The sequence below is a fragment of the Suricata suricatta genome, chromosome 2, assembly GCF_006229205.1.
Source record: "Suricata suricatta isolate VVHF042 chromosome 2, meerkat_22Aug2017_6uvM2_HiC, whole genome shotgun sequence".
Classification (NCBI taxonomy): Eukaryota; Metazoa; Chordata; class Mammalia; order Carnivora; family Herpestidae; genus Suricata; species Suricata suricatta.
In genome coordinates, this window is record NC_043701.1 from 6,572,802 (window position 1) to 6,600,775 (window position 27,974).

At 48.4% G+C, this 27,974-nt stretch overlaps 1 protein-coding gene across 2 annotated transcripts; it reads right to left on the minus strand.

Moving 5' to 3' along the window:
- Positions 1-165: 165 nt before the first annotated feature.
- ZNF398 (zinc finger protein 398) lies at positions 166-23,719 on the minus strand. Of its 2 annotated transcripts, XM_029921870.1 has the most exons (6): positions 23,694-23,719; positions 23,172-23,567; positions 16,421-16,547; positions 15,795-15,908; positions 5,427-5,540; positions 166-4,139 (listed from the first exon to the last, which is right to left on the minus strand). In XM_029921870.1, exons 1-6 carry the CDS (start codon positions 23,709-23,711, stop codon positions 2,986-2,988), a joined length of 1,923 nt encoding a protein of 640 aa, XP_029777730.1. In that variant the 5' UTR covers positions 23,712-23,719; the 3' UTR covers positions 166-2,985. The 2 variants fall into 2 exon arrangements, with proteins under 2 accessions (XP_029777730.1, XP_029777739.1); XM_029921879.1 differs by lacking the exon at positions 23,694-23,719 and having other exon boundaries at positions 16,421-16,501; positions 23,172-23,569.
- Positions 23,720-27,974: the final 4,255 nt, after the last annotated feature.

Below are 27,974 nucleotides of genomic sequence, written 5' to 3' on the forward strand. Positions count from 1 at the left end.
GTTGAGATGGGCGTGGTCACCCGTCTTTCCACATGCTCCAAGCAGCAGCCCAGCATCGCCCCCCACTGGAACCTTGCATTCTTAGTTACGGAAGCGCTGTGCTAGCTAGGGCCCGGCTACTGCGTTTCCAATATCAAATATCCAGCAGAAAGGACAAGAGTCTTCTTTCGCTTTCTAGACAAGCAATCAACTTCCATTTATTTTCACATCTGTGGCTGAAACAGAGGCTCATCTAATGGTGACAATGGAAAACTTGGTAAGCAAAGAGTGAATCTGGTTATAGTCAATATCTGGAGCTACTCCAAGGAGATATGCCTATTTGTGTGTGTGATAGACTTCTTAGCCCAGGGCCAGACTGATGGGGGGCACACGGCCGGGGTCTCCTCTTTCCCATCTTGTCTGGTCATGACAACCCATCCTCAGCCACTTCCGCTGCCGTGAAATGGTCTCTCTCAAGAGCCCTCGATGGACCGAGTTTCTCCACACGCCGAAACCTTTCTGCTAGGACTTAATTTTCCCACGGATGCGTTTATTTAGCCACTCAGGAGTCTTAAGCAAACCAACTTTAGAGCTGGCCTGGAGCTCTGCCTGGTAGAGGATCGGGGCAGGGAAAGGAGACCAGAGCGCACACTCGAAAACCCCTGCCGTGTGCGGGGCTGAGGGTTAGAACACCGACCTCCATCTTTCTGGTCTTGCCCATTCCCTACGATTCAGCTGTTGCCATGGCATCTGAACCGTGTTCAACTTCTTGCCCAAGTTTGGGTCCCTGCTGACTACAGTGCCTTCCAGAAAGGACTGTGGGATGTATGTGCAGCATTTTAACCCACGGGTCTCTTTCATTAACAAGCTCTGTGCCCTCATTAAATCTTGGGAGTAGAAGAGTTTCTGATGTTGTCTAGACCAGCATCACACGTGATGTAGGAATCCCTTTCTAGCACACCCTGGCAAATGTTCAAATCCTTCCAGAAAAGGGAACCTATCCCCTAAAGACAGTACTTTGATTCTTCTCCCCTTTAGCAAGGCGACCAAGGTGCAAACCAGAGGTCACCAGTGAAGCTGGAGCCCTGGCTTGGGGTCTCAGAGCCCCCACATTCACCCACTGTGTTGGTCTGGATTCTAGCTAGAAAGCGCTAAGCCCACTACGCTGAGGTTCTGCTTATTAGTAGTCCTGGTGCATTCTGCACTGGATCTTCTCAGCACCTTCAGACCGTAAGTTACGGGCAGGTCACACATTTCTTAGGTCTCCCGTGATCCCTGGTATTGTGACTGTCACAGAGCCGATGTTTCATAAATGCAATTATCCTATATATCCGCCTGTTCAGACAGAGCCTTCCCAGGAGCAAAGCTAGCCAGGGCAAAACCTTTCCCCTAGTGTGTTTATGCATAGCTAGGCCGGATGAAGGTTGGGCTAGGTGATAAGGAAAAAATGGGCCCGGTCCCTTATCATTTCATCAAGGAACTTGTCCTAAGTATGTGCAGACCTTGCTTCCAGGCATCTGACAAAGATTCAGGGGGAAACGAGAAGGTAGGAATAAACAGCTTTACAGCCCAAGACTTAGGGCAGTCTCCCCCACATCAGGCTCCCCACTGGAGTAAAACAGATCGAGTTCAGTCAGGTTTCAACAAGAACGACTTTGCTTGGATTTGGGGGTCTTATTTGGCTTTGCCTGGAGAAAAGCCAGGGTTAGAAGCAGAATTTTGGCAGAAGAAATGAATCACAAGCTTTGTTTTGTTGATTTCTAGAGGTTCCCTTTTCTCCTTCCACCAGCCTCACTTTGCAGATGAAGGTTTGCAATCTGTACAGGGAAAGGGACTTAGGTCCCACTGCAAAGCCACTTAGGAGCAGGACCACTCTCAGATGCTCTCCTCTGACTGAATGATCTCGAACACACAGGAGCCAAGGTCCCTAAAAGCACAGCAGGCAGGAAGGGGCTGTCCCTGTCTGTGCGCGGTGCTCAGGGGCCCCCAAAGCCCCCCCACTGCCCCCTGCCAATGGGGAGAGTCAGGAGGGGCCAGCATACGTGGCGCTGTGAGAAGGCTGCAGTGCAGCACCATCATCTCACTCTGAGGAAAGGGGAGCTGGGGGTCACTGGCACTTTCTGAAACGCCGTAACGCTTCTGGAAAGTGCTGTGATCTTTTCTGCTGATGACTGTCAAGAAGATGAGACACCAGGAATGGAAAAATCAGCTTATTAGCTCGCAAATAAGGAAAAAACTTGACATAAATTTGCCATGGCTCAGAAACAAATTTTAGGCTGTTCTGCCATTTCTCTGCGCTCTCTAGATTTTAAAGCGAGGGCTGAGAACACAGCTCCCACTTTTTGAACGGGGACCTCCACAAAGGTTCCCAGCAGGTTAAAAGCCAGTAAGAGCCTGAACTCTTCAAATCAACCTATTCAACGTTAGGAATTGGTCTCCTTAAGTACAAGCTTTTAAAGTCAGACTTCTTGCTCGCCCAATATTAAACAGCAGGTGTTAGAAAATTAATCTGAGAAACCTAGGAAGGCGGTCTTGAGGGCTTATTTCGGAAGACGCAGTGCATCGGCATTGGGCATCTCCTAACCCGTCTCACGATCGAGGCATTAAGAGGTTCAATGACACATCCTCGAGCTGCAGGCTGGGCCTGGAACTGCGGAGGCTCGGGCCACGCCCTGTCTCTACCTAGAGTCACAATCATTATCACCTCACGGCCCTGCGATGGATTACCAGAGGACAAATCGTGCTTTCTAACCTGTCTGCAACACGGTCTCTAACGTTCTCATAGAGCTTCTGCTTAGGTAATACTTTGGAACGATCGGGATGCTGGGCCCCCTCCAGGTGTTTCTGGGTTTCGAAGTGTGGTGTTCTCGGAACGCTGTCGAGTCCCAAATTCCAGCGTGTCTCTAGTCAAGTGTGTCAGATCCAAACTCCTGGACGAGCCGCACAGCGATCAGCGCAGAGGTCGGAGGGGCCGGAGGGGCCGGCGGGCATGGAACGGAGCGAGATTCACAGCCCCCCACCTCCGCTCCCTTCCCCGTACCACTGACTGGTCTCTAAGCCTCCGGGGTTAACGCCGAGGCCCGCAGTTTCGAGCCCGGGTAGGAGCGGCCCCGGGGGGTCAGGCGGCTGCGCGGAGGGGTCGCCGTCGCCCGCGCAGCCGCCGCCGTGGCCCGAACGCAGGTGGTCCTTGAGCGTCTGCTTGTAGCGGAAGCTGCGGCCGCAGGCGGCGCAGGGGTAGGGCCGCTCGCCCGTGTGGATGCGCTGGTGCTTCATGAGGTGGTGCTTGCGGATGAAGCTCTTGCCGCAGTGCGCGCACTGGAAGGGCCGCTCGCCCGTGTGCAGCCGCCGGTGGTTCAGCAGGTGCTCCTTGCGCATGAAGCTCTTGCTGCAGTCCGGGCACGGGTAGGGCCGCTCGCCCGTGTGGATCATTTGGTGGCGGATGAGGGCCGAGTGGCCGTTGAAGTCAATGCCGCACTGGGGGCAGGAGAAGGGCCGCTCCTGCGCGTGGCCCCGCTGGTGCAGCAGGAGGCTGATCTTGAGGCTGAAGCTGCGGCCGCACTGAGCGCAGCGGAACGGCCTCTCGCTGGCGTGCGCCCGCCGGTGGCTGGTGAGCCGCGCCTGGTCCGCGAAGCGCTTGGGGCAGTCGGGGCAGGGGAAGGGGCGCTCGGTGCTGTTGTGGACCCGCAGGTGATAGGTGAGCCGGGACGGGTGAGTGAAAGTTCTGGCGCAGTGCGGGCAGGTGGGGGGCGTGTCGGGGGCGTGGGGCTGGGAGCTGCTGCTGAGGTCGGCTTGCTGCGCAAAGTGCTTCGGGCACGGGGCGCAGGCCAAGGGGTGCTCACCTGTGTGGCCACACTGGTGGGTCAGAAGCATGTCTTGGCTGAGGCTCTTGCCACAGTGGTGGCATGAGAACACCTGCTCCCCGGCTGGAGGCGGCAGGGGGTAGCTGCCCAGCTGGGTGAAAGTCACTTGTCCCTCAGAGGCTTCAGCCAGGTCAGCAGCTGGGCGTCCGAAAGGTGCCATGGAAGCAGACGGCTGGCTTTTGAAAGCCACATCGGAAAAAGCATCCTTTGCTGCTGGTGGAGGAGAAGAGAAGGGGACTGGGACCTCCGGGCACAGGGAGGCTCCGGGGAGGCCTTCAGCTTTGATGACAAGCTCCTCATCTGAAAGAAAGGGATCAGAGTCACACGGTCAACAGCTGTGGGGGGGGGGGAGCCCTCCCGGTGATCCTAGCCAGCTCAGTAGGCTGCTCTGAGTGCTCCACTGGCTCAGACAGGAAGCTCAGGGGAGGGCTGGGCTTGTCCCCAGGCATCCGCAGTCCCTGGGCATGTCACCAGAGGGCTGGGCGCTGGGCCTCCGCAGTGCGCCCTGCTCACAACAGGAGGACGCTGGGCATCCATCCTGCCAGCGCCGCTTCGGTCAGGTTTCTCGGCTCTGGAACTTTGAGTCTCTGTTGCCTTTTGTGACAAGGCCTAAGATTCCTGTTACTCCTTTTCGCTCTGCCAGATACCTGCTTCATGACTAGTAGCTCTCATAACTTTCCCTGAACATCCAGCCCGCGTTTCTGCCTCTGTGTCTTTTGCTCACTCGGCCCTCCCTTTTGCAGCCTCCGTCCATCTCGTCCCGTCTTCCCAAACTACACCCAGCCACATGACACCCATCTCGTAAGGCCCGATTCTGGCTTCACAGCCAGCTGGACGCCTTATCTGAACACGTAAACTAAAACTGATGTATGTTCTCCAAACTCCTGATTTCTTTCCTAGAAGTCATCCATCCCACCCACCCTGGAGACTTTACAGTAGGCATGCCCAGTCCTGGGGGAGGGGGCGTATGTTCGATATCCATATTTGGAGCACACACTGTTCTCTTTCTTACTTCTGTTTCCCGGAGTCTAACAGGGCACAGAAGATACTTAAAATGGCTGCATTAGGTCATACATATTAATGGGTTCCTTCCGACCTTGGGATTCTCTTCTATAAGAGATGGCAAGATACCGACGGTGCTAAATACCTGGGAAGGAAGCGATCTGCTTCTTGTGCCAACACGCATTGTCCCGCGGGAGAGCTCTGTGTCAACACCTGCCTCTCCAAAGACGGTCCTGTCTCCGTGTCTTGTCCCCTCCCCCACCGCGTGCCCGACCTTTCCACTCGGCCCCAGATGTTGGGCGGCTCTCCCCACCCCCCGCTCTCTTGGTCCACCTGTGCGCGCTTCTTTTTCTTCCTAACAAACCTACTTTGTCTTTACAAACTAGGGTGTGTTTTCTCACGTAAAATTGGTCTTAGTTTGATTGCATTTTCACTTCCAACCTGGTGGAGCGTGTCCTTTTCCCCCTTTCCCGGGTCTCCTTCCACTTCCTTCCCGCCCCCGCCCCCATCTGCCGCTTCCGCTTCCGCAGTCAAGTCCTGGCCTAGGCGGAGTCTGGACAGGGGCACCTCCGAGTCCTCACTCACCGGCGTAGGCGCCTTTGTGCATGTCACTCTCCTTGGCCTCCTGGGGGGCCCCAACCTGGGGTTCTTCCTCTTGTTTGATCCAAGACAGAATATCTGAGGTCGAGATGCCAGGCTCTGTCGGTGGGGAAAAGAGAACGGCCTTCAGGGCTTGATTCAGTGAGTGAAAATGATCAGGTTGGCTTGTTGAACCCTATGTTTTGCCCAAATATTTATCTCTAACGGGAAAACCAAAAGTAAACCAGCCTTTTCAAAAAGGCATACATCTTGAGAACCAGTTCAAAATGAAACCAAATTTATGTATTTTTACAGGATATACTCAAACTTAATTCGGTATTTTCTTTCTTTTTATTTATTTATTTTTAAGGTAAACTTTAATTCATGACCCCAAGGTCAGGAGTCACATGCTCTATCGGCCGAGCCAGCCAGGCATCCCTTGATTCACTATTTTCATTTCTTTTTTAAGTACAGCATGAGTTTCCTAGGTATGCTCACAATTCTATAATACTTTTTTTAAAGTTTTTTTCTTTTTTTTAATTTACTTTGAGAGAGAGGGCAAGTGAGGAGAGAGAATACCAAGCAGGCTCCACACTGCCAACAGGGTGCCCAACACGGGACTTGAACATGCATACCATGACATAGTCATCAGGTGAGCTGAAACCAAGAGTTGCCCGCTTAACCGACTGAGCCACCCAGGTGCCCCTCACTATTTTCTTTTTCTTTCTTTTTTTTTTTTTGAGAGACAGAGACAGTGCAAGCAGTGGAGGGACAGGGAGATATAGAATCTGAAGACAGGTTCCTGGCTCTGACTAGCTGTCAGCACAGAGCCTGATGCGGGGCTCGAACCCACGAACCATGAGATCATGACCCGAGCCGAAGTCAGACTCTCAACCGACTGAGCCACTCAGGCGCCCCTCACTATTTTCATTTTAAAACAAATCATAATTTTTACCATGGAGAGGACACCCTGACAGAATCGAGAATCTAGAATCACTAGTGCCTTTCAGTTTGTTAGCACTCTTACTGCCAAAATGTTTTCAGCTTCATAATGAAATAATGAAGCAGGGCATATTTTCTCCATTTCAGTAGACAGGGCACCCAGAGGTTAAATAAATTGCCAGTTAATGAAGTATGTATGGTGAAATGCCATATTATCAAAGGTCTGCTTTAAAATATAGCAGAAAAAAAGCAAAAGAAACAAGACCGACCAACAAGTTTTTTATAATTCCCAGAATTATAAACTCAGGCCTGTTTAAACACTGATCTGATTCCTTAGAAACGTACATTTCAGGTTCTCAGTTCTCAGTTCTTAAAAGATCATCTTACTTAAAAAAAATTTTTTTTATGTTTATTTTTGAGAGAAAGAGACAAGAGTGTGAGCAGGGAAAGGGCAGAGAGAGAGGGAGACACAGAATCTGAAGCAGGCTGCAGGCCCTGAGCTGCCAGCACAGAGCCCGATGTGGGGCTCCAACTCATAGACTGAGATCATGACCTGAGCAGACGTTGGAAGCTCAACAGACTCAGCCACCCAGGCGCCCCAAGATCATATTACCTTACCCTATTAAACAATACAGCTCATTGTTTCCTGAACCCCCAGGAGAGGGAAGAATAAGATTTCCAAGTCCCTCAGGCCTAGGGGATTCTTCTGGAAAGAAAAAGAAGCCTCCAAAGGCTTTGCACATAACATGCCTCGTCTGGTCGGTACAGAAACAGCTCTGCTTGCTATTCGAGCCAGGGCCTACATAGCCTCTTTTGGCCTAAAAGGACAAGCTGGCAAGCTGAGAAGGTGCAGAGAGTAAACTCAAACTATACTATTTCTACCTACTTAGTAGGTAGGTTCTGATTTTATTTTTAATTCTTTTTAATGTTTTTATTTATTTTTGAGAGAGAAAGAGACAGAGCACAAGCGGGAGAGGGGCAGAGAGAGAGACACACACACAGAATCAGAAGTAGGCTCAGGTTCTGAGCTGTTAGCATAGAGCCTGACACCGGGCTTGAACTTCTGGACTGTGAGATCATGACCTGAGCCAAAGTCAGGCACTTAACCGACTGAGCCACCCAGGTGCCCCTCCCCAGGGCCTTTTAAATTAGTTAGAGACCGGGGCACCTGGGTGGCTCAGTTGGTTAAGCATCCGGCTTCGGCTCAGGTCATGATCTCGCTGTTCCTGGGTTTGAGCCCCGCATCAGGCTCTGTGCTAACAGCTCGCTCAGAGCCTGGAGTCTGTCTTTGGATTCTATATCTCCCTCTCTCTCTGACCCTCCCCTACTCACACTGTCTCTCTCTGTCTCTCAAAAATAAATGAAAAACATAAAAAATATAAAAAAATAAATTAGTTAGAGACCACGGAAATGTGGTGTGCCCAAGGCAGAAATATGAGGTGGGAAAAGACTAAGGCCCCGAAGACTGGCAGGTTCTGCAGCAAGACCAGGACCTACATATATAAGGAAAAAAAGCAGGGGTGACAGACTAGGTATAAGAAAGAGCATCTTTTTACAGACATCCAGAGGACGAACTTTCTATTCATCAAAACAATGAGACTTTTAAAATGCTTAATTGCTTCTTTTCATCAAATTTTTGAATGAGTGCTCTTGAAACCTCCATATGTAATTCAAATGGTTTTGACTTTTGGGGGGGAGGCGATATAGATTTGCTGAGTTTTAATCCATTGCTCAAATTGTGCCTTCGCTGGCCAGTGCGAGCCTCTTCAGAGCTGCTCCGTCCTTTCCCATCATCAAACATCTAGTTTCTTTCATTTCTGGTGACAGACCATCCCAGGCTCATCCTGGACCTTTCCTGTTCCACGCACACAATCACTGAACTGAGAAACAGAAGTTAGAGACTACGATCTGGATAAGGATGCCAACAGCTAACAGGAAGTTTCTGTTTCTAGCTCTTTCCAATGGACAGAGATACTGAAATACATACCTTTTAGGAAAAGTGTCATGAGTTTATATTCACATTCATCATTCATATTTAAGATTACAGGGTTTGAATTAAATCCTTTCATTTCATACTTACATCTTTTCTTCCTTATCTTGAAAATCTTGGTTCCAAATGACATTAATATAATCTTTGCTTTATCTGAAGACTTGTGTCAAAATAATATGAATATTATAAACAAAAATATGAACTCGATTTAAGATTATTTTGTGACCCATATATTCTCTAGAGATATATAGTTAAAATATTATGCTTTATTAAAAAAATTTCTAATGTTTATATTTATTTTTGAGAAACATAGAGACAGAGCATGAGTGGGGGACGGGCACTGAGAGAGAGAAACACAGAATCGGAAGCAGGCTCCAAGCTCTGAGCTGTCAGCATGGAGCCTGATGTGGGCTCAAACCCATGAACCAGGAGATCATGACCTGAGCCGAAGTCAGATGCTTAACCAAATGAGCCACCTAGGTGCCCCAAATATTATGTTTAAAAGCCATGTGAAAGAAATCTAGTTTATGTATTTGTGTCCCACATGTATTATAGTTTACTTCAGCCTGTGCTTGATTTTTAAAATTTAATTTTGTTTTTAAAATTATATAAAATATTTACGAGGTGGGGCACCTGGGTGGCTTAGTCAGTTAAGTGTCCGACTTCGGCTCAGGTCATGATCTCATAGTGTGTGTCGGGCTCTGTGCTGACAGCCTGGAGCCTGCTTTCAATTCTGTGTATCTCTCTCTCTCTCTCTCTCTCTCTCTCTCTCTCTCTCTGCTCCTCCTCTGCTCAGGCTCTGTCTCACCCTCAAAAATAAATAAATATTTTAAAAAATTTACAAGTTTCCAAAATCAAAACTATAAAGTAAGATACATGCAGAGAGGGCTGGCTTTCATCCGAAATCTCCGTCCCTCTTACTGGTTTTTGTTTCAATCTTCCACTGTTTCTTTGTAAAGTATAAGCAAATATATATATATATTCATCCCCCCCTTATACGGCCTGCTGCTCAAGCTGTTCTGTGTCCCAGGTTTTTACTTGACGACATTTGTGGACATGCGCGTAGAGCAGTGGACAGAGATCACTCCCACTGCCTTCTAGAGCTGTATTAGGTGGCTGTCCCCCTTGTTTATTCAAGAGTCCCCTACTGATAGGTATTTGGATTCTGTCCAATCCTTTGTTAGTCAGCAGCCAACCATAAAAGCTACAGAAGGGTGAAAAAACGACCGAGGTCTGGGGCACCTGGGTGGCTCAATTGGTTAAACATCTGACTTCGGCTCAGGTCATGATCTCATGGTTTTCATGGTTTCTGTGCTTTGTGAGTTCAAGCCGCGCCGGGCCCTGTGCTGACAGCTCGGAGCCTGGAGCTGCTTCCGATTCTGTGTCTCCCCCTCTCGCTGCCCCTCCCCTGCTCATGTTCTTTCTCTCTCTGTCTCTCAATAATAAATTTTGTAAAAAGTTAAAAACAACAACCCAGTTTTCCAGAAATATAAGTGGCTTTATGAGAAGCCACCTGCTAAGTGTATCTTCACTGCACCTGGGAAATCGCAGGGAGCCAGCCTTTCCTGTGGAATAATGACGTGGAAAGTTCCTGCGGTCAGTTAGCTAGATCAGTACAACTAGGGAAACACTGATTTTGTCAGGTTATTTGGTCACAGCAGTCCTGTCACAGAAGGCATAGAATGCTGTGGTGTCTCCCTCACGGGGTGGGAGCAGTGGGAATGTGGCAGAGACCCTTGTGGACCCGACGTGAAACGGGCAGAACGTGAGCCCTGTCACGGCCCAAGACAAAAACTGCACGGGGACAGTACAGCAGCTGCTGGCGGGCCACCACGACTCTCAGAGCACATTTCTCACAGGCCTGAGGTGTCCCAACAGTGGACACTTAGAGAAACACGAAGTGCAAGTCAAATCCTGGGTTTATGCAAGCACCAGGCTTTGGAAAAGCCAGAGAACATAGAAAAACTGAACAGAAATCAGGAGGAAGTAGAAAAATGCTGAGGTTCTAAGATTGAGAGGTAGTTAAAAATAGAAAAGCTGATCACAAGAGAATATAAAAATTTAATGTCTACACCAGTTAAATGTTATTTTAACGATGAGGAAATTGGAGTTTGTGTGTTTTAAACAGGTAAAACGGCCCATGCCGTCTGAAAAGGAGCTGGAACCATGAGGTTTTGAGATGTATACAAAGGGCATGAGGGGGGAGGGGCAGAGAGAGGAGTCAGAGAACCAGAAGCAGGCTCCAGGCTCTGAGCTAGCTGTCAGCACCTGAGCTGAAGTCGGAGGCCTAACCGACTGAGCCACTCAGGCGCCCCTTTACAAAGGTGTTCTAAGCCAAGTTAAAAATGGTGCAGAGATCTCACTTTTTTGTTTGTTTTGTTAATGTCTTTATTTTATTTTGAGAGACAGAGGAGAGAGCGAGCGGGAGAGGGGCAGAGAGAGACACACACAGAATCTGAGCAGGCTCCAGGCTCTGAGCTGTCAGCATAGAGCCCGATGTGGGGCTCAAACCCATGGACTGTGAGATCACTGATTAAGCCAGCCAGGCGCCCCAAGATCTGACTTTTTAAGCAAGCAATAAACTATACTTGACACATGAAACCACCACTGGTAAATATATAAAAAACCTTTCTTTTAAAACTTTTTGTGAGGGGCACCTGGGTGGCTCAGTCGATTAAGCGTTTCCACTTCGGCTCAGGTCATGATCTCTCGGTTCATGAGTTTGAGCCCTGTGCCGGGCTCTGTGCTGACAGCTGGGAGCCTGGAGCCTGCTTTGGATTCTGTGTCCCCTTTTCTCTCTGCCCCTCCCAGTCTTGCACTCTGTTATCTCTGTCTCAAAAATAAACAAACATTAAAAAACATTTTTTTAAACTTTTTGTGAAACAGGTGTGGGACGGAAACTTCACCAGGTGAATGTGTTACGTATTTGTGTGACGAGTTAAACCTCAAGGTTCTATCATTCCCTGGATGATTCTTGTTCTCAAATAGCATAAACTAAAATCAAAAGATTATTATATTGGGATGCGCATTAATCACTAAGTCTGTAGAGGAAATGATGGCCTCACCGGGCTCGGGTCAAAGGCATCAACAGGGCTAAAGGCAACGCACGAGAAACCATGACCAGGGAGGCTCCCCAGGACTGCAAGACTTAGCAATGAATTTGTTTTACTTTTGGGTCATTTTAGAATCATTGCTTGAGTTCATGTCTTCTAAACTAGAGGAAGGACAAAGATAATGGACTTTCAGTCATTATTCCAATTGAACTTCTTGGGTAGTTTTTCTCCAAAGAGTTCTAAAAACTTGGGAGTTCAATATTCAAACTATTAGCGACCAAATAATGGCCATGGCCACATACATGCACAGCTCATCTGCACTTGGCCCTAATAATAGAGTTAATGACGAATTTCAGAAAATCTCAAGATTATACTTTTCTGTATTCTCCCATTCACTTCTCTTCTCTACTAATTATATGGAATTTTATACAACACATCAGTAGGTATCCGTGACCATTCCCTAGGGAGCTGTAACAATTTTTTCTTTCCCTTCATCAGATTCAGATGATGGGATGGTGATAGGGACAGAACGTGACATTAATTCCAAAATATTTGGCCATAAAAAGTAAGGGGACCCACATGGCACCATTACTACCCTCAAATCCATTCTAGCTGCATTATTTTTATTATAATGCACAGTTCTTTCTAAAGCTCTAAAATGAAATACAATAGTAAGTTATGGCGTTTATAAGAAATACAGACAAAATCCAAATTATTTTAGAAAATTAAGGTTACTAAAAGTACATCAATTATTCCAATATAAATACACACTGTTAATAATAACAAACTATTCAGTGTGTTAAAATTGATTTAAAAAATTTTTAATGTTTGTTTTTAAGAAAGGAGAGAATGAGTGAGCGTGAGTGGCGGAGGGACAGAGAGAAAGGGAGACATAGAATCTGAAGCAGGCTCCAGGCTCTGAGCGATGCAGGGCTCAAACTCACGAACTGTGAGATCATGACCTGGGCCAAAGTCAGATGCTTAACCAACTGAGCCACCCAGGTGCCCCTAAAACTGTTGTTTTTTTTTTTAGTATGATAATGCTCAAAAAAAATTTTTTTTGATTAGTGTTTCCATTAGAACAAGATGAAAACAGGACTTAAATGGTTAGAACTCTAAGTGGAAAGGGGTGCCTGGCTGGCTTAGTCTGATCTCAGAGTCATGAGCCCACAGGGTTGTGAGTTCAAGCCCCATGTTGGGTGTAGAGATTACTTAAAAAGAAAAAAAACCTAAATGGAGAATAATCTATCAAAAAGATATTTAAGTAGTTATCTCACTAACGTGGCCTAGGATGAGCACCTCCGCCTGGTGTCTGTATGCACCCCAGCAACCAGTTTATTCCCCACCGAAAGGAATCGGGATTGTGGGTGTTAGAAGAAAACTCTAAGATAGGCCTGTGTTAAGGCAGCAGCCTGAGCCTGCCTGTCCTCAGAAACGCCTGTTGCAAGGTTTACGTCCCTATGCCGACCAGAAACTTCCCCTAACCATGAGGAGTGCTTCAGCTGGCCTCACTGTTCGTGCAGAACATCTGTTTTCCTTTGGGAGTCTAGAATTTCGGAATATGCCAGGCGGAGGATGCCTCCGCAACCGGCTCGCAGTGAAACCCTTGGATGCTAAGTCTCTAATGAGATTCTCTGGGAGACGACACGCTGCACATGTTGTCACAACTCAGTGCTAGGGGAGCTGCATGGGTCCTATGAGACTCTCCTGAGAGAGGACTCTGGAAGGTGGTCCCTGGCTCCCTCCAGACTTTGCCCTGTGCGCCTTTTATCTTTGCTCCGTATGCTTTTGCTGCAATGAACTTTAGCCCTAAGCATGATGTTAGACTGAATCCTGCATGTCCTCCTAGTGAAGGACCGCATCTGGGGGTGGCCTTGGGGACCCCCAGAATAGACTGGAGGATATTAAAAAAAATTTTTTTTTAACATCTTATTTATTTTTGAGAGAGCGCACAAACAGGGTAGGGGCAGAGAAAGAGACACAGAAGCCGAAGCAGGCTCCAGGCTCTGAGCTGTCAGCACAGAGCCCAATGTGGGGCTCAAACCCACGAAACTGATATCGCTCCCTGAGCCGAAGTCAGACACTCAACCGACTGAGCCACCCAGACGCCCCTGGAGCATATTTTTTAAGAAAACAAATACTGAGGCAGTGCTGGAAAGACATAGGAGACCATGTAAAAGTCCTCTCACTTGCCAAGTTGACAATTCCAGCAACCAAAATAGGTTTAAATGAAGAAAAAGTCATGAATATTTGATTAAACCTATAAGGGGGTAAATATAAAGGGTTCTAAAGGAGAGACACAGCTGAGGGGGTTTTAAAAGTGCCACATATTAATCAGTCCAAATTATATGAATCCTATCCTCAAGTTCTAATGAATACCTAGTTGATAATCACCGATGTAAGCTAAAACTGTACAGAGTACGGAATCAAACCAGAGCATTAAAGAAATTCAATGCTTATACTGTTTGTTAATTTTCTATAAACATGTATTAATAATATATTTGGTTGACCACCCACAAACGGAGCCCTTAAAATCCATGGTAAAATAGTGACAAGATGGCAGCTAAATGAAACTTTCACACATCGTTACAAAACCAAATTATTTATACCTTATCCATTCAGACCCCAAAATAAAATTGCACACTGATTTATACTAGTTGTTAGCCAATAACATAAACTAAGGCATGATTTCCAATAATTTCTGTAATCAAGTCACCCGTCTTTGTGATATGATTTTAGATTCATTACTTAGATCCAAGACACAAAGGTTAATCAAATTGAAACTGTTAAGATTGCTTAATACAATCACCAACAGAGACTTTAAAATAATATAATGTGTGGCAGGTATATACATCCTTCAAAACTCGGAGAATGTTGGGATGCATGGATAGCTTAGTTAGGCATCCAACTCTTGATTTCAGATCAGGTTATGATCTCACATATGTGAGATCAAGCCCTATGTTGGGTGGGCTCAGTGCTGAGGGCGTAGAGCCTGCTTGGGATTCTTCTCACTCTCTCTTTGCCTGTTTGTGCACTCTCTAAAAATAAGTAAACATTTAAAAATAAAAAACTCAGGGCGCCTGGGTGGCTCAGTTGGCTAACTGTCCAACTCTTGGTTTCGGCTCAGGTCATGATCTCACGGTTCGTGGGTTCAAGCACTGTGTTGAGCTCTGAATTGCCAATGCGGAGCCTGATTAGGATTCTATCCTCCTCTCTCCCTCTCCCCCTCTCTCTCCCTCTCTCTCTCAAAATAAATAAAAAAACTTAAATATACTGACCTCTTAAGTTAATGATATTCATACTGAACTACTTACAGGGAGTTGTTTTTTTTTTTAAAGGAGACAGAACTCAAGCCAAGGAGAGGGGCAGAGGGAGGAAGGAAAGGAGAGCAGGACATGGGGGGGGGGAGAGAAAGAGGGAATATGTTGAGTGTGGGCTTAATTCCATGACCCTGGGATTATGACCTGAGCCAAAATCAAGAGTTGGACACTAAGCTGACTGAGCCAACCCAGGCGCCTCTATGGGGAAATATACTGATGTCTGTATTGATCTGGAAACACACTGAAAATAGGGTGGATTGATAGGGATGCAGAAATGGATAAATATGTGATAAGGAAGTGAACTGCTAGTGGTAGAATCTAGGTGGTAGGTTTCTAGGTGTTCACTGTAAAATTATTTCAACTTTTCAGTTTGGAAATTTTCATTAAAAAATGTTAAAAAAAGTAGTGCACGGGAGAGGGTGTGGGTTCCAAGAAAAGTTCATCTAATAGAGTGGTCTGAAGGATGAACTTTCCGTGAGCTTTCTGTCCGACAGAGAAGGAAACAATGAGCGCTTTCTGGCAGCAGAGGTGGGACTGGAGAGAAACACACCTGCACGTGGGCGTGCCGCCTTCCCACACAACCGGAAGCAGCTGCCAGCCGAGCAAACGCGGGTGAGCGCCTTCACGACTGCTGGCTCCCAACGCCGCGGCGCTCACCGTGCCCAGGCCGCCGTCACTGGGCTCTGCCATCTCCGAGGGACCACGCAGACGCCCACCGCCCCCCCAGCGTTTCTGAATGGCCAGGTGTATAGTCACCGAAGCCACTTTCCTCCAGGAGAGCATTGCTGCTTCCTGTGCCATTGAAGACACGTTAATTTTACTAAATAATTAGGTCAGGAAACCTCTGTCACGGAATACCATTAACAGTCCTCGGATGCGCGGTAGTGACGGGCAGGCGGCGGGCCGCGGTCTCCAAATCTCCCTCCTAGGAGATGTCTGAGGATCAGGCTTTACTGCCAGTCTAGCTGATTCAGAGTGGAGAAGGCCCAAGGCCTGCTCACTTAGTTCTGAGCCACCGTCTCTGACCAGGAAAGGGAGACAGGAGGGCACCATCTCCTCTCCAGCTTACCTTCACTGGGGTCTGCGGGAATCTCACTTTCCTCTGGCCCCGCGGGCTCCTCTGTATTATGTTCTCCTTCCGGCTGAATCTGAGACAAGACGTCGGGCTGATTCATGGCATAATCTAGGAGAGGAAGAAGGGAAGGGGAGTATGACAAAGAGATCAATGAGGATGACAACTAACTGCCACTAAGGCTGAGCTGTAGGCTTGAGGTCCCCAGTCCCAGGGAATTTCATTCAGAATCTAGAGCACCCCGCCCCCCCCTCTGCGTGGAGGACACCTCTTCGGAAAGCACACCAGACGAGAGGCAGCGGGTGATCCTGCTACTTTCACCGAGTGAGAGTGACATTTGTCCCAAGGGGGAGAATGAGGCCCTTTCAAAGTGAAGGATACCTATGGAAACCACTGCAACTGGGAGATCCAGAACCCCGAGCTCCATTCTCCATCCTGTAAGTAGGCAGGAGAGAGTATGATTTCCCACTTTGGAAGGGTGAACTGGAAATCTCTGGCTTGCAGCTAGAATCTGAAGTGTGTGGGGACAGACTGAAAAGGAGGGCCACTGGAGGAAAAGGGACTGTTCTAAGCCCCCGGGGAGCTGGGGTCCCCTCATTCAACAGGTGCCAACGTAGCCTCACCCATAGAGATGAGAGACTCGTAGTTGCCCTTCATGATATTCTTGTACAGTTCTTTCTGCCACTCTTCTAGTTTTTCCCACTCTGGAGTGGAAAAGTAGATGGAGATATCATCAAATGTCACAGGCACCTGAAATCATAATCATATTGGGGTTAGTCCGTCCCACTGCAGTTCAGTCATTTAGCCCATCTTACTAAGTGCTACTTGCCACAAAAGGACTGTGTGAGATGCTGGAGGGATACAGGAAAAACTGAAGGCACAGACCCAACCTCCAGGAGTGGAAGGTATTTTCAAGGAGAAAGGTAATGAACTTTAGAGCTATGAGATTTGGGAGGGTGGAGGACATGACTTGTCGACAGTCCCTCACGGAGATGGGCATGAATGCAAAACAGTATATATCCACGCAATACAACGTGTTCTGAAGATCCACTGAGTACAAGTGTTATCTTAAGTGCCAAGAAACAAAAATATGGTTTCTGCCCAAAATAAGCATATGGTCATATTCAAATTGAAGACATGGACCAGAAATTGTGGATATCAAGCTATAATAGTGCTGGGATGAGTCTAGAAGAGATGGGGCTCTGGTAGGGTATTAACCGGCCTAACGGGAACAGGAAAAACATGTAAGCATGGAAGGCTGGAGATGACTTCCAGAAGACAGTTATGAAGCCTGCCTAGTCGGAGTTCAGGCTTCCTGCAGGGAATGGGCATATGCGGAACAGAGTCCCCCTCCCCCGCCCCAGCCTAGTTTCGTCCAAAGCTAGGCACTTTTCCCCTACGTAAAAACTGGAAGGTTCTTCTGTAAAGACATGGAAGAGTTGCCTAGGGAACTTAAGGTACCTAATATGGACATTATCACTGACTATAAAACTCCCCTCATTCTGGCATTTAGCTGCCCATCATAAGGCTAGCTCACCCTCCTGTCACCAGATGGGCACGCACGTGGGGGGGGGGCAGGCTTTCTGTAGTTATATTCTGAAATACAAGCTAAGCACTGGGTATCAGTGGCCATTTAGCAAAGCCTGCCACGTGAACAAGAAAGACTAAAATGAGGGAGGAGAGTGTGGAAAGAAACAGAAATACCTAGGCAACAGAATTTAGAAAACAAAAACCCACCACCACCATCTCCTCTCTAATTAGTATTCCCACAAAGATCTGAGAACTGTTACACCCCCCATAAAATGAAAACACGATGCTCTGGAAAAAGGAGATCAGAGAAGAAACATTCCTGGTATCTACTATACACATTTTTCCCCTAAATTAAAAAAGAATCAAAGGTCTATACAACACTATGAGGCAACTGGGTTTATTTTCTAATTGCTTCACTTCTCCCAGTGGGAAATTTTGTTCTTTAGGGGCTAGAACTTTAATCATTTAACACTTTGCTCAGCATCTAAAGGCAGGGTGAGCGCAAGTGCAGATACCATAATTTTATCTAATGCCACTACACAAACGATTTGTGATACCTTACAACAGAAACACATATGATAAAATAATGATAAAAATAAAGGATCAAGATGGGCTTCTGGTTCAAGGCTGTGAACTAAGCACCTATGTATTTTTCTTCCCTCCCTGAGTTCGACTGAAATGATAGTAAATAAGATCAGCAGCGACTATATCTTTTTCTTTTTTAATGTTTACTTATTTTAGAGGAAGAGAGAGGCAGAGACAGAGGGAGACAGAGACTCCCACGCAGGCTCCTCACTGTCAGCCAGACGAAGGGCTTGATCTCACAAACCATGAGATCATGACCTGAGCCGAAGTCAGACACTTAACTGAGCCACCCAGATGCCGCATAAAGCTAAAGCAGTGCCAGGAATAAAGAGAAGCCATCACTAGACCCGAGTTTTTGATGAGTTTCTCACTGAGGCCCAGTGGATGGGCACGTGCTGGGGTCCAGAGTGCGTGAGGAAGCCGCGGGTCTGTGATGACAAAAAGGACAGACTGTAGCTGAAGAATCCAGAGAATTCCAAGCTCAAAGCTGGCGGAGACAATGAGTAGGAATAAAAGTGGTTATGGACTGCAGGGTGAAGGTCTATCCTCAGATCGGCAGGGACCCCTCCGCTGTTCCTCACAGCCCTGGCAGAGGCGGGAACCAGCAGCATTTACCCCAGAGCTGAAACTGCAGACGTCACCTCTGAGGACCTGTATCAGCCCGCCCGGAGACAGCATGCGCTCCCACACAGAGGGCGGCCTTCCTCCTGGTCTCTGGGCGGTCCCCGCACCCCCTATTTGCTCCGCACACAGCATCTCAAAGCAAAGCCCAACTATGTCTAGCGTCAATGGAGGCAGTATTTCTGCTGTAAAGGAAAGATCTTTTGGCTAAACAGGCTCACACGGTGGCCGAGAAGACATGCCAGCTTCCTGGCATTAACCTAGTAATCAGTCGAGTCTGTCGCTTATGGATACATAACCTAGGATTGCTATTAAAAAAAAAAGACAATGACAGCATGAGGATGAACAAACACTACAAATGATCCTAGAAGAAAAAACAATGAACAAGTCAAGCAAACTTCTAATACATAATCCCAGAGACATTCGGAAATCGCATCCATTTAAATAAATGCAGGTTGCTTCAAAAAAAAGGAGATAGAAAATACGTAATTGTTAAAATGAAAATGAGAAAGGCTAGAGAGGAAGGTGATGGAACTCTAAAAAAAGGTGAATAAGGGGCTCCTGGTCGGCTCAGTCGGTAACGCATACAACTCTTGATTTCAGCTCAGGTCATGATCTCGTGGACTGTGGGTTTGAGCCCCACACCAGGTTCTGCACTGACAGTGTGGAGCCTGCTTGAGATTCTCTCTCCCTCTCTCCGTCCCTCTCCCCACTCACACATGCACACACATAAACACTCTCTCTAAATAAATAAGTAAAAAAAAAAACATTTAAAAAGGTGAATAGGGGTGCCTGGTGGCTCAGTTGGTTAAGCGTCCGACTTTGGCTCGGTCATGATCTCTCAGTTGGTGGGTTTGAGCCTCGCATTGAGCTCTATGCGACAATTCAGAGCCCGGAGCCTGCTTCGGATTCTGTGTCTTCTCTCTCTGCCCCTCCCCTACTCACGCACTGTCTCTCTTTCAAAAATAAACATTAAAAAATTCTTAAAAATTTTGTTTTGACATTTATTCATTCTTGTGAAACAGAGAGAGCAGAGTGTGAGCAGGGGAGGGCAGAGAGAGAGGGAGACACAAAATCTGAAGCAGGCTCCAGGCTCCGAGCTGTCAGCATAGAGCCTGATGCAGGGTTCGAACCTATAATGTGCAAGATCATGACCTGAGCCGAAGTTGGACAGTTAATGGACTGATCCACCCAGGCGCCCCAAGAATAGATTTCTTATAAACAGATTTGGTGTTCATTGGGAATTAATGCTGAAATATTAATTTGGAATTGATTTGGTATTAAGGTTTTCATCAATGGGATCTGATGTTATGAGACAAAGGACCAATGCCTTTAAAATCCTGAGAGATGGAGTATTATTCAGCCTTAGAAGGGAAATGCTGATATGCCACAACAGGGAAGAACCTGGAAGATGTGCTGAGTGGAATAAGCCAGTCACAAAAGCACAAATAGCAGATGGTCTGACTTATATGAGGGACCCAACAGAGTCAAATTCACAGAGTCAGAAAGCAGGACGGTGGGCGCCAGGGACTGGGGCAGAAGGGCTGGGGGTCGGTGCTTCGCGGGGACAGAGGTGCAGTTTGGGATGCACGGTGGTGACAGCTGCACAGGGGTGTGAATGGACGGAGAACCACTAAGCCGTGCATTTCAACACGGCGAAAAGGGCACATTCCATGCTGCGCACATTTTACTACAATTTAATATTGAAAGGAAGAAGAAAACTGAGGGAAAATTGTTCTGAACTTGGCACTCAGAAGTAAGGACAGGGGCACCTGGGGGGCTCGGTTGATTGTGTCTGACTCTTCATTTTGGCTCCAGTCGTGATCTCACGGTTCATGAGTTTGAGCCGTGAGTCAGGCTCTGTGCTGACAGTGAGGAATCTGCTTGGGGTTCTCTCTCTCCTTCTGCCCTTCCCCATCTCTCTCTCTCTCTCTCTCAAAAAGAAATAAACAAGAGTATTTTCAACAAAGCAAAGACACAAATTTTACTTCCCATAGTTGAAACTAATAAATCTTCAATATGTTCTAATTTCATGAAGAAATCTTAAAGAAATATCACATTATCTTATATATGATTTTGGCGTTTAAGATGGAGAGTTTAAAATTTTTTTAATGTTTTATTAATTTTTGAGAGAGAGAGACAGCGTGAGCAGGGGAGGGTCAGAGAGAGAGGGAGACACAGAATCTGAAGCAGGCTCCAGGTTCTGAGCTAGCTGTCAGCACAGAGCCCAACGCGGGGCTTGAACCTACGAACTGCAAGATCATGACCTGAGCCAAAGCCAGATGCTCAACCGACTGGCCACCCAGGCACCCCTAAGATGGAGAGTTGAAAGGTTCTCCATCTACCCAGGTAAGACAGTGGCTACACACTGTAACTTACTTTATGGACTAATCTCACGGTGACACGAAGTAAAGATCATCCGGAAGCGCTCCCGGGGAGGACCCAGACACACAAGTAAAACGTGCCAGGGAAGGCTCTCTACCAGATGCTGACTCTGCTCTCCCTCCCTGCACACCTGGAAAGAGGCATCATTCTCCCCTTTTCTCCCTCCCCACTCACAGGTCAACCTGCCCCTTTCCAGACTTCTGCGCCCCGCGTCCTGGCAAGGTCTGTGTTCCCTAATCGTACTCATCCGCACCTTTCTAGACCTCTAGGTGACATGCAACCCAAATGACAGCTTTCTCCTTGAATGCTTTTTCTCCTCGTCCTGTGACATCACATATGTTTCCGTCTTGTTTCCGCCTCGCTGGCCTCGCCGTTCAGTCCCCTTTGCTCGGTCTGCCTGCCCCTGCAGCACAGACCTTGGACTCTTTCTCCTGCTTCTCGGGGGTTTCTCCTGAGACAATCACCTCCAGTCTCAGGACTTTCAACAGGGTCTGGGCGCCAATGGCTGCTAAATGTTTCTGGTCTTTGAGCTGCAGGGACCACTTATCTCTCCTGACTGTAGCGCGGGCACCTCAAACCCAATACTGCCAAAGAGAGCCCCTGATTCCTTCCCACTCCTCGAGAGAGTCCCCATCTCAGTAAATGTCACCCCCATCCATCTGGTTCTTTGAGCCAAAAGCCTAGGAGCCTGTAAGCCTCTGGTGGCTAAGAGCACACGCCGGACCCAGCTGATCACTGTACTGCTCTGTGATTTGTTTTCAGTAACGAAATGATCTCAGGCAAGCGAGGGTTCCTATGAAAATAGCCAAGGCACTTAGCACAAGTTCTACGTAAATTATCACACAGTAAATTTAAAATAATCCTCCTTGGTTCTCCATTACCTAATTCCCATCCGTGACCCCCACCCAGCACCTCCACCAAAAGTCCTGAAGCTGCCCACCGCGGCGACCCTCACCCACGCCCCTCGCATCCCTCCCATGACGGCTGCTGCCTCCTGTTTCCTACCTGCTTCTGTTCTTACCACCTTGATCCAGCCCCTACAGAGCAGCCAAGGTGACTGGTTCAAAATATAAACCCTCAATTTCTTTCCATTATACCCAAGACAAAACCAATTCCTTACCTTGGTCTCCAGATTCCTCCATCAGTGATTCATGGCCCCAGCTGCACATCAGACTCCACTACGGAGCTCTAAGAATTATTTATGTTTTGGCCCCATACGGGACCCACCGAGTCAGAATCTCTAGGTGTGGTGCCCACCAAAATGGAAAAAGCCCTTCAGGTTGCCCTAAATGACGCGACTCCCCCTCCATTTCTCTAGCACATGCCTACGTCTTCACCGCATGCCAGCTACGGGCCTTTCCCCTCGCCCTCAGTGTTCCGTGTCTGTCTGCCTTCGGGAGTTTGCAGTGAGCATTCTCTCCGCCTAGAAAGTTCTTCCTCAGATCTCACAGCTGGGTCCTTCCTCTCATTCCGTCTCAGCTTAAATATTAGCACCTTTATGCAAGCTTTTCTGAAAACCCACCAAAAACTAAATCACCAAAGAGCACTTTTTTTTTTAAATCTACTTGCACCTAAATAGATTTATTTTCTTGTATGTTTATATTTTCCTTCTTTCTCCACTAAAATTTAAGCTCCAGGAGGCTTACACAATTGTTCGGTGCTATGCCTCCAGGATATAGATACTCAGTCCCCAGTAAGTATGTGCTCAGGAAAACCAGATGCCTCGGGACTGTGTCCCAGAGCTTAAGAATGATGTTTATTCTCTTTTGATGAACAGGCTACTCCCTCCAGAAGGGCTGGGCCCTAGCACCACAGCATCCTTCCATAAAGGGTGCTGATGGGCGGGATCACACCAATCCTAGACCTACAGAGAGCCCCAAATCCTTATATTAACCATTTCCTCTCCAGGAATGCAAACAGGCTGACTGAAATGACATTGAATTTGGCTTCCACACCGAGAATGAAACAGACAGGTTAACGAAGACAAAGGGGACTCGGAAAGAAAGGATAGGAAAAAGCTAAAGAGAGAAAAAAAAGTCTATCTGCCAGGTAGCCAACTCTGAATTGGAAAGAGGTTTCTACTCTTAAGTCTGACACTTCAAGTACTCGCTAAATTGAACATGAAATGTTTCCCAAATAGATGAACAGAAACCGACTTGACCATTCCTGTAGCTGACTGACCGACAGGATCCCTTACTACTAGTCTAAGGACTAGTGGGACCACTTTCCGCCCAGAAGCGGCGAGGGAGTTACCTTTGGGATATCCCCTTTGATGCCCGGTGGCAGGCGCAGGATCCAGAAGTTTCTGTTTCTCAGCAGGTTCTCCAAGTTCTCCAGCCGCCTCTGCAGCAGCCCGTACTCCTGCAGCAGGGTCCCCAGCACGGCCCACTTGCCCTCCAGCTGGTTCCCAAGATCCGCCACCGTCTTCTCGCAGCTGGCCAGCTTCTTCTCGGCCGTCCCCGTCCGCCCCTCCAGGTGCAGGAGGCGCCGGCTGTGAACGTCCACCTTCCTCTCGATGGCCTGCACGGCGGCCACCACCGTCCACAGGGAGATGGCTGCGGTCTGCAGGGGTGCCTCGCTTGCTGCCGGGGGCGTGGGAAGAGGGAGGGGCTGCAGGGAGGTAAGGCATTCAGAGTCCCATTCAGCAGTCTGCATGCAGTGGAGAGAGGAGACAAGATGCTGAGTGGGGGAAGGAAACCGGAAAGCAAACGAAAATCAAAGAAGGACTGGTTAACTGGTGAACCGGCTGTGATTCGTCTAAATAGAGTTTAGTACCGGCTGCAGGGGCCTCATCTTTAAGGAGCTCGTCTGCACCAAAGGCCAAGAGCACTGCTTCGGTGGTTCAGGGAGGAAGTAAGACAGGGAGTGAAAGTGGTTCAGAGCGGATGCTACTGCTGGGCTGCTGTGGCATCCTCTATTTCTGGAAAAGGCCTGCGTGCACCAGATCTTTCTAGGTTTCTTTGAACTCACTGCCCTCTGATAAATCCTTTATTGATTTATGCTCTGGCCCCGTCCACCACCCTGCTTACAAACCACAACTGTACCATTCACTAATACTTTAAAAAGCTGAGAATACCGAGTACGGAGAAAACATATTTTCAAATATTTGATGGTTATAAAACAGAAGGCAGAACAGACTTTAATTAAATTGATTTAATTAATTAAAAATTTTTTAAATTTTTAAAATGTTTATTCATTTTGAGAGAGAGAGAGAGACAGAGTGCGAGAGGGGGAGGGGCAGAGGGAAAAGGAGACAAAATATCTGAAGCAGCCTCCAGGCTCTGAGCTGTCAGCACACAGCCTGGTGCGGGGCTCGAACCCAAGAACTCGAGAGATAATGACCTGAGCTGAAGTCGGATGTTTAATAACTGACTGAGCCACCCAGGAGCCCCCTTAATTAAAATTTTTTTAATGTTTATTTATTTTTGACAAAGAGAACATGCACAAGAGAGTGGGACCGGGGCGGGGGGGGGGGCAGAGAGAGAGGGAGTCAGATGATCTGAAGCCGAGTCTGCACTGAGGGCAGAGCAGCAGAGAGACCGATGTTGGGCTTGAACTCACGAACCATGAGATCATGACCTGAGCTGAAGTCGGGTACTTAACTGACTGAGCCACCCGAGCACCCCCGGAACATTATAATTTTTACTTAATGTTTAATATTTTAAAGATCACATTGCATTTATTCCAGAGGGCAGAACTAGAACCAACATGGAGTTTCCAGGCAGGTCAACTGTGTCCTACATGAATAATTTTTGAAACCAGATCTTTCCAAGAAACTACCAGGCTGCCCCACCACTGAAAATGCTGTGAAACAAAACGTGTATTAAAAAAAAGAAATTCCAGGGAACCTGGTGGGTCAGTCTGTTGAGTGTCCAGTTCTTGCTTTTGGCTCTGGTCTCAGGGTCATAAGACAGAGCCCCGTGCTGAGAGTAGACCCTGCTTAAGATTTTCTCTCTCGTCATCCAACTTCTCAGGCGTTGCTCTTGCAGTTCTTGGGTTCGAGCCCCACATCGGGCTCACTGCTGTCAGTGCAGAGCCAGCTTCAGATCCTCTGTCCCCCTCATATGCACTCTCTTTCTCTCTCTCCCTGCACCTCCTTCCGCCCCTCTCCCCAGCTCATGGTCTCTCTCTCTCCAAAATTAAAGGAAGGAAGGAAGAAAGGAAAGAAAAAAGGAAGGAAGTCCTACAACATAGGAGAGGTTGGACCAGAATGCCCTGGACAAAGCCTTGCAACTAAGAATCTGATAACCCGCTCCCTGACCACAACCTCCCCTCTCTCCAGCTCACCCACTGCCTGCTCTCCAACCCCGCTGAACCCCTGCCCATGCTGAACCCCTGCCCATGCCGTCTGCTCCCGGCTTCCCAGTCTGTTCCAGGCTTTCTTTCCTTCCTTGGGGGATCACTGCCACCACCTTCAACCCCTGTCTGTCTGTCTGCCTCACCTGCTCCAGCTCTGAGTCAGTCTAATGGTTCCTTCTCTGTTCCTGTAAGCAAGCCGGTAACCTTACTAACGGAAGTCACACAACAGAGCACACCGGTGGCACCGCACACCAGGGGTCTCTGAGCTCAGTAGGAACTCAGCACCTCGGGCGCCTCCCATGCTTCACTTCTCATTCCATACAGTGGCCATCGCAACCCCCCCGCAACCCGCACACCCCTTAAACTGTTAGCACAGCGCTTCTCAAACTAACATGCACAAGAATCATCTGTAGATCTTGTTAAAATGCAGACTCTGGGCGTCTGACTGAGTTTCAGCTCAGGTCATGCTCTCAGAGATGAGATGGGGCCCCGCACCTGGCTCAGCACGGACCGTGCGGAGCCTGCTTGGGATTCTCTCTCCTCTCTGCCCCTGCCCTGCTCATGCTTGCTTGCTTACATGTTCTCTCTCTAAAATAAATACACTTTTAAAAAATGCAGACTTTGATTCAGTAGGTCTGGGAGGAAAATTGAAATTCTGCATTTTCAACCAGCTGCCAGGTGATGCTGGTGGCGCTGAGCAGTGAGACTTGTCCTCTGCAGGTCCCCTCGATCTGAGGGGGGCGGGGGGGGGGGGCGGACGGGACATCGCAGCCTCCAACTTTGAGAAGAAAATTAGAGCAATTAGGCTGAAACTCAACTTTCTCCTTTTCCCCCCACACTCTTCTCACTTCAAATTCATGAGTAACTTAATCTACTTCCTTTCTTCCTTCTCACAAGAAAAGGTTGCATCCTATTTAAAACTAATCTCTCCATTTATGCTCTGAATGCCAACTCTTTCCACACTTTTCGGGACATTGTTCTTTTCTCTTTTTCATGGTCAGTAGTTCAATCTCTCCCAATTCTTCTCTCAGGTAAGACAGACCCTCACCATTCAATATGGTAACCACTTGTGGCCATTAGCACTTGAAATGTGGTTACTGTGACTGGGATGGGCTGGAAGTATAAAGCACACACCAGATTTCCCAGACTTAGTATGAGTGGGTGTGTGTGAAACGTCATTAGTAAGTTCTTAATATTGGGGGCACCGGGGTGGCTCAGTCGGTTGAGCATCCAACTCTTGATTTTGGGTCAGGTCATGATCTCAGGGTCCTGAGATTCAGCTCCACACTGAACATGAAGCCTGCTTGGGAATTCTCCCTCTGCCCACCTCTTTCCCAACTAGTGGTTGCTTTAAAATTCCTTTTTTTTTTAAGTTTATTTATTTGAGACAGAGACAAGAGACAGTGCATGTGGGGGAGGGGCGGGGGTGGGGAGAGAGAAAATCCTAAGCAGGTTCCAGCGCAGAGCTTGAGAGCCAGATTGGGGGAGGGGAGCGCGGGGGGAGGCTCGAACTCCCAAAACCTTAAGATCCTGACCTGAGCCAAAACCAACAGTCAGACACAATTCACTGAGCCACACAGGCGTCCTCTGTCCCCCACAAAAAAAAAAAAAAAAACTCAATATTAGTTATACACTGAAATTATTTCCTATGCATTGTATTAAAGTACATTAAAATTTAAAAATTTCATCTTTTTAATTTTTACTTTTTAAATGCCACTACCAGAAAATTTAAAGTTACAGATGTAGTTTCCACTATATTTCTATTAGATAGGGCTGGTATACAGACTTGATCATCTCCACCATGGTAAAAAAAAAAAAAAAAAATGGAAAAAGGAAAATAGATCCAAGGGCAGAGACTGCGTTCCTCTCTACCCTACTCCCCACCCCATCGCCACTGCTCCTTCTTTTCCTCCTCGCTTTCCAGGGACTCAATTGCCCATTCTGGCTCCTGACTCTAAAACGGCTCTCCTTGGGACGACCAAAGGCTTCTTAGCGGACAAAATCCAAGGCGTCCGTTTCAGTCCTATGCTCCTGGGCCGGTCCCCGCTCGTTCTACGTGGCTGTCGTGCGCAGGGGCTACGTTGGTCATCTGCGCGGCCCTAGCAACCGGGAGCCGGCCTGGCTGGCCGCGGGCCCGCGGGAAACGGCCGCCCGACGCATCAACACGCGTAAGCGCATCTCGTCCCCGGAACCCGCACCGCTCTTTCAGCGGCACGGAAGGAGGGCCTAGAGTGGCGCGCACTGTCATCTGCCGGGCGCTGGGGACCCGGGTGCTCACGCAGTCCTTCGTCCCGCCCGGGGGGGGGGGGGCGACCGTCCCCGCCGCAGCCGCGACTGTGCGGGGCTCAGGCGGGCCGCCCGCACGGCGGCTGCCAAGACCGGAGGATGGCTGGTGGGAACACCAAGCCGAGCTCCGCGCCGCGCGTCCGGAGGGCCGCAGGGGGGTTGCCACCAAGCGGGAGGGCCCCTCTCCACTCAGCCCTGTTTCAGTAGCGGAAGACGCGCTCCCCGCTCTCAACGTCCAAAAGGGAAGGAGGAGCCCGGGGCCTCGCACCCGAGGCGCCGGGACCTCACGAAGGGGGAGGGGGCGCCCCCCAGCCCGCACCCCGGACCGGAGTCCCCGCTCGGCGCCTCAGGCCCTTCCTGGCCGGCGGGACCCCGGGAGCGCCCTTGCTCCGGGGCCCCGCGCCTGACAGGCCGGGCTTCCCGTCCTCCTCCCCTCCCTCGGGTCCGCGGCGCAGAGCCCCAGGCGCCCCG

What these genes read in the sequence shown, in the direction of transcription:
- ZNF398 (XM_029921870.1), bottom strand. An exon ending in TCAAAGGGGATATCCCAAAG is followed by an intron (nt 16,548 to 23,171) that starts GTAACTCCCTCG and finishes TTATGATTTCAG; the next exon opens with GTGCCTGTGACATTTGATGA. An exon ending in CGAGTCTCTCATCTCTATGG is followed by an intron (nt 15,909 to 16,420) that starts GTGAGGCTACGT and finishes TTCCTCTCCTAG; the next exon opens with ATTATGCCATGAATCAGCCC.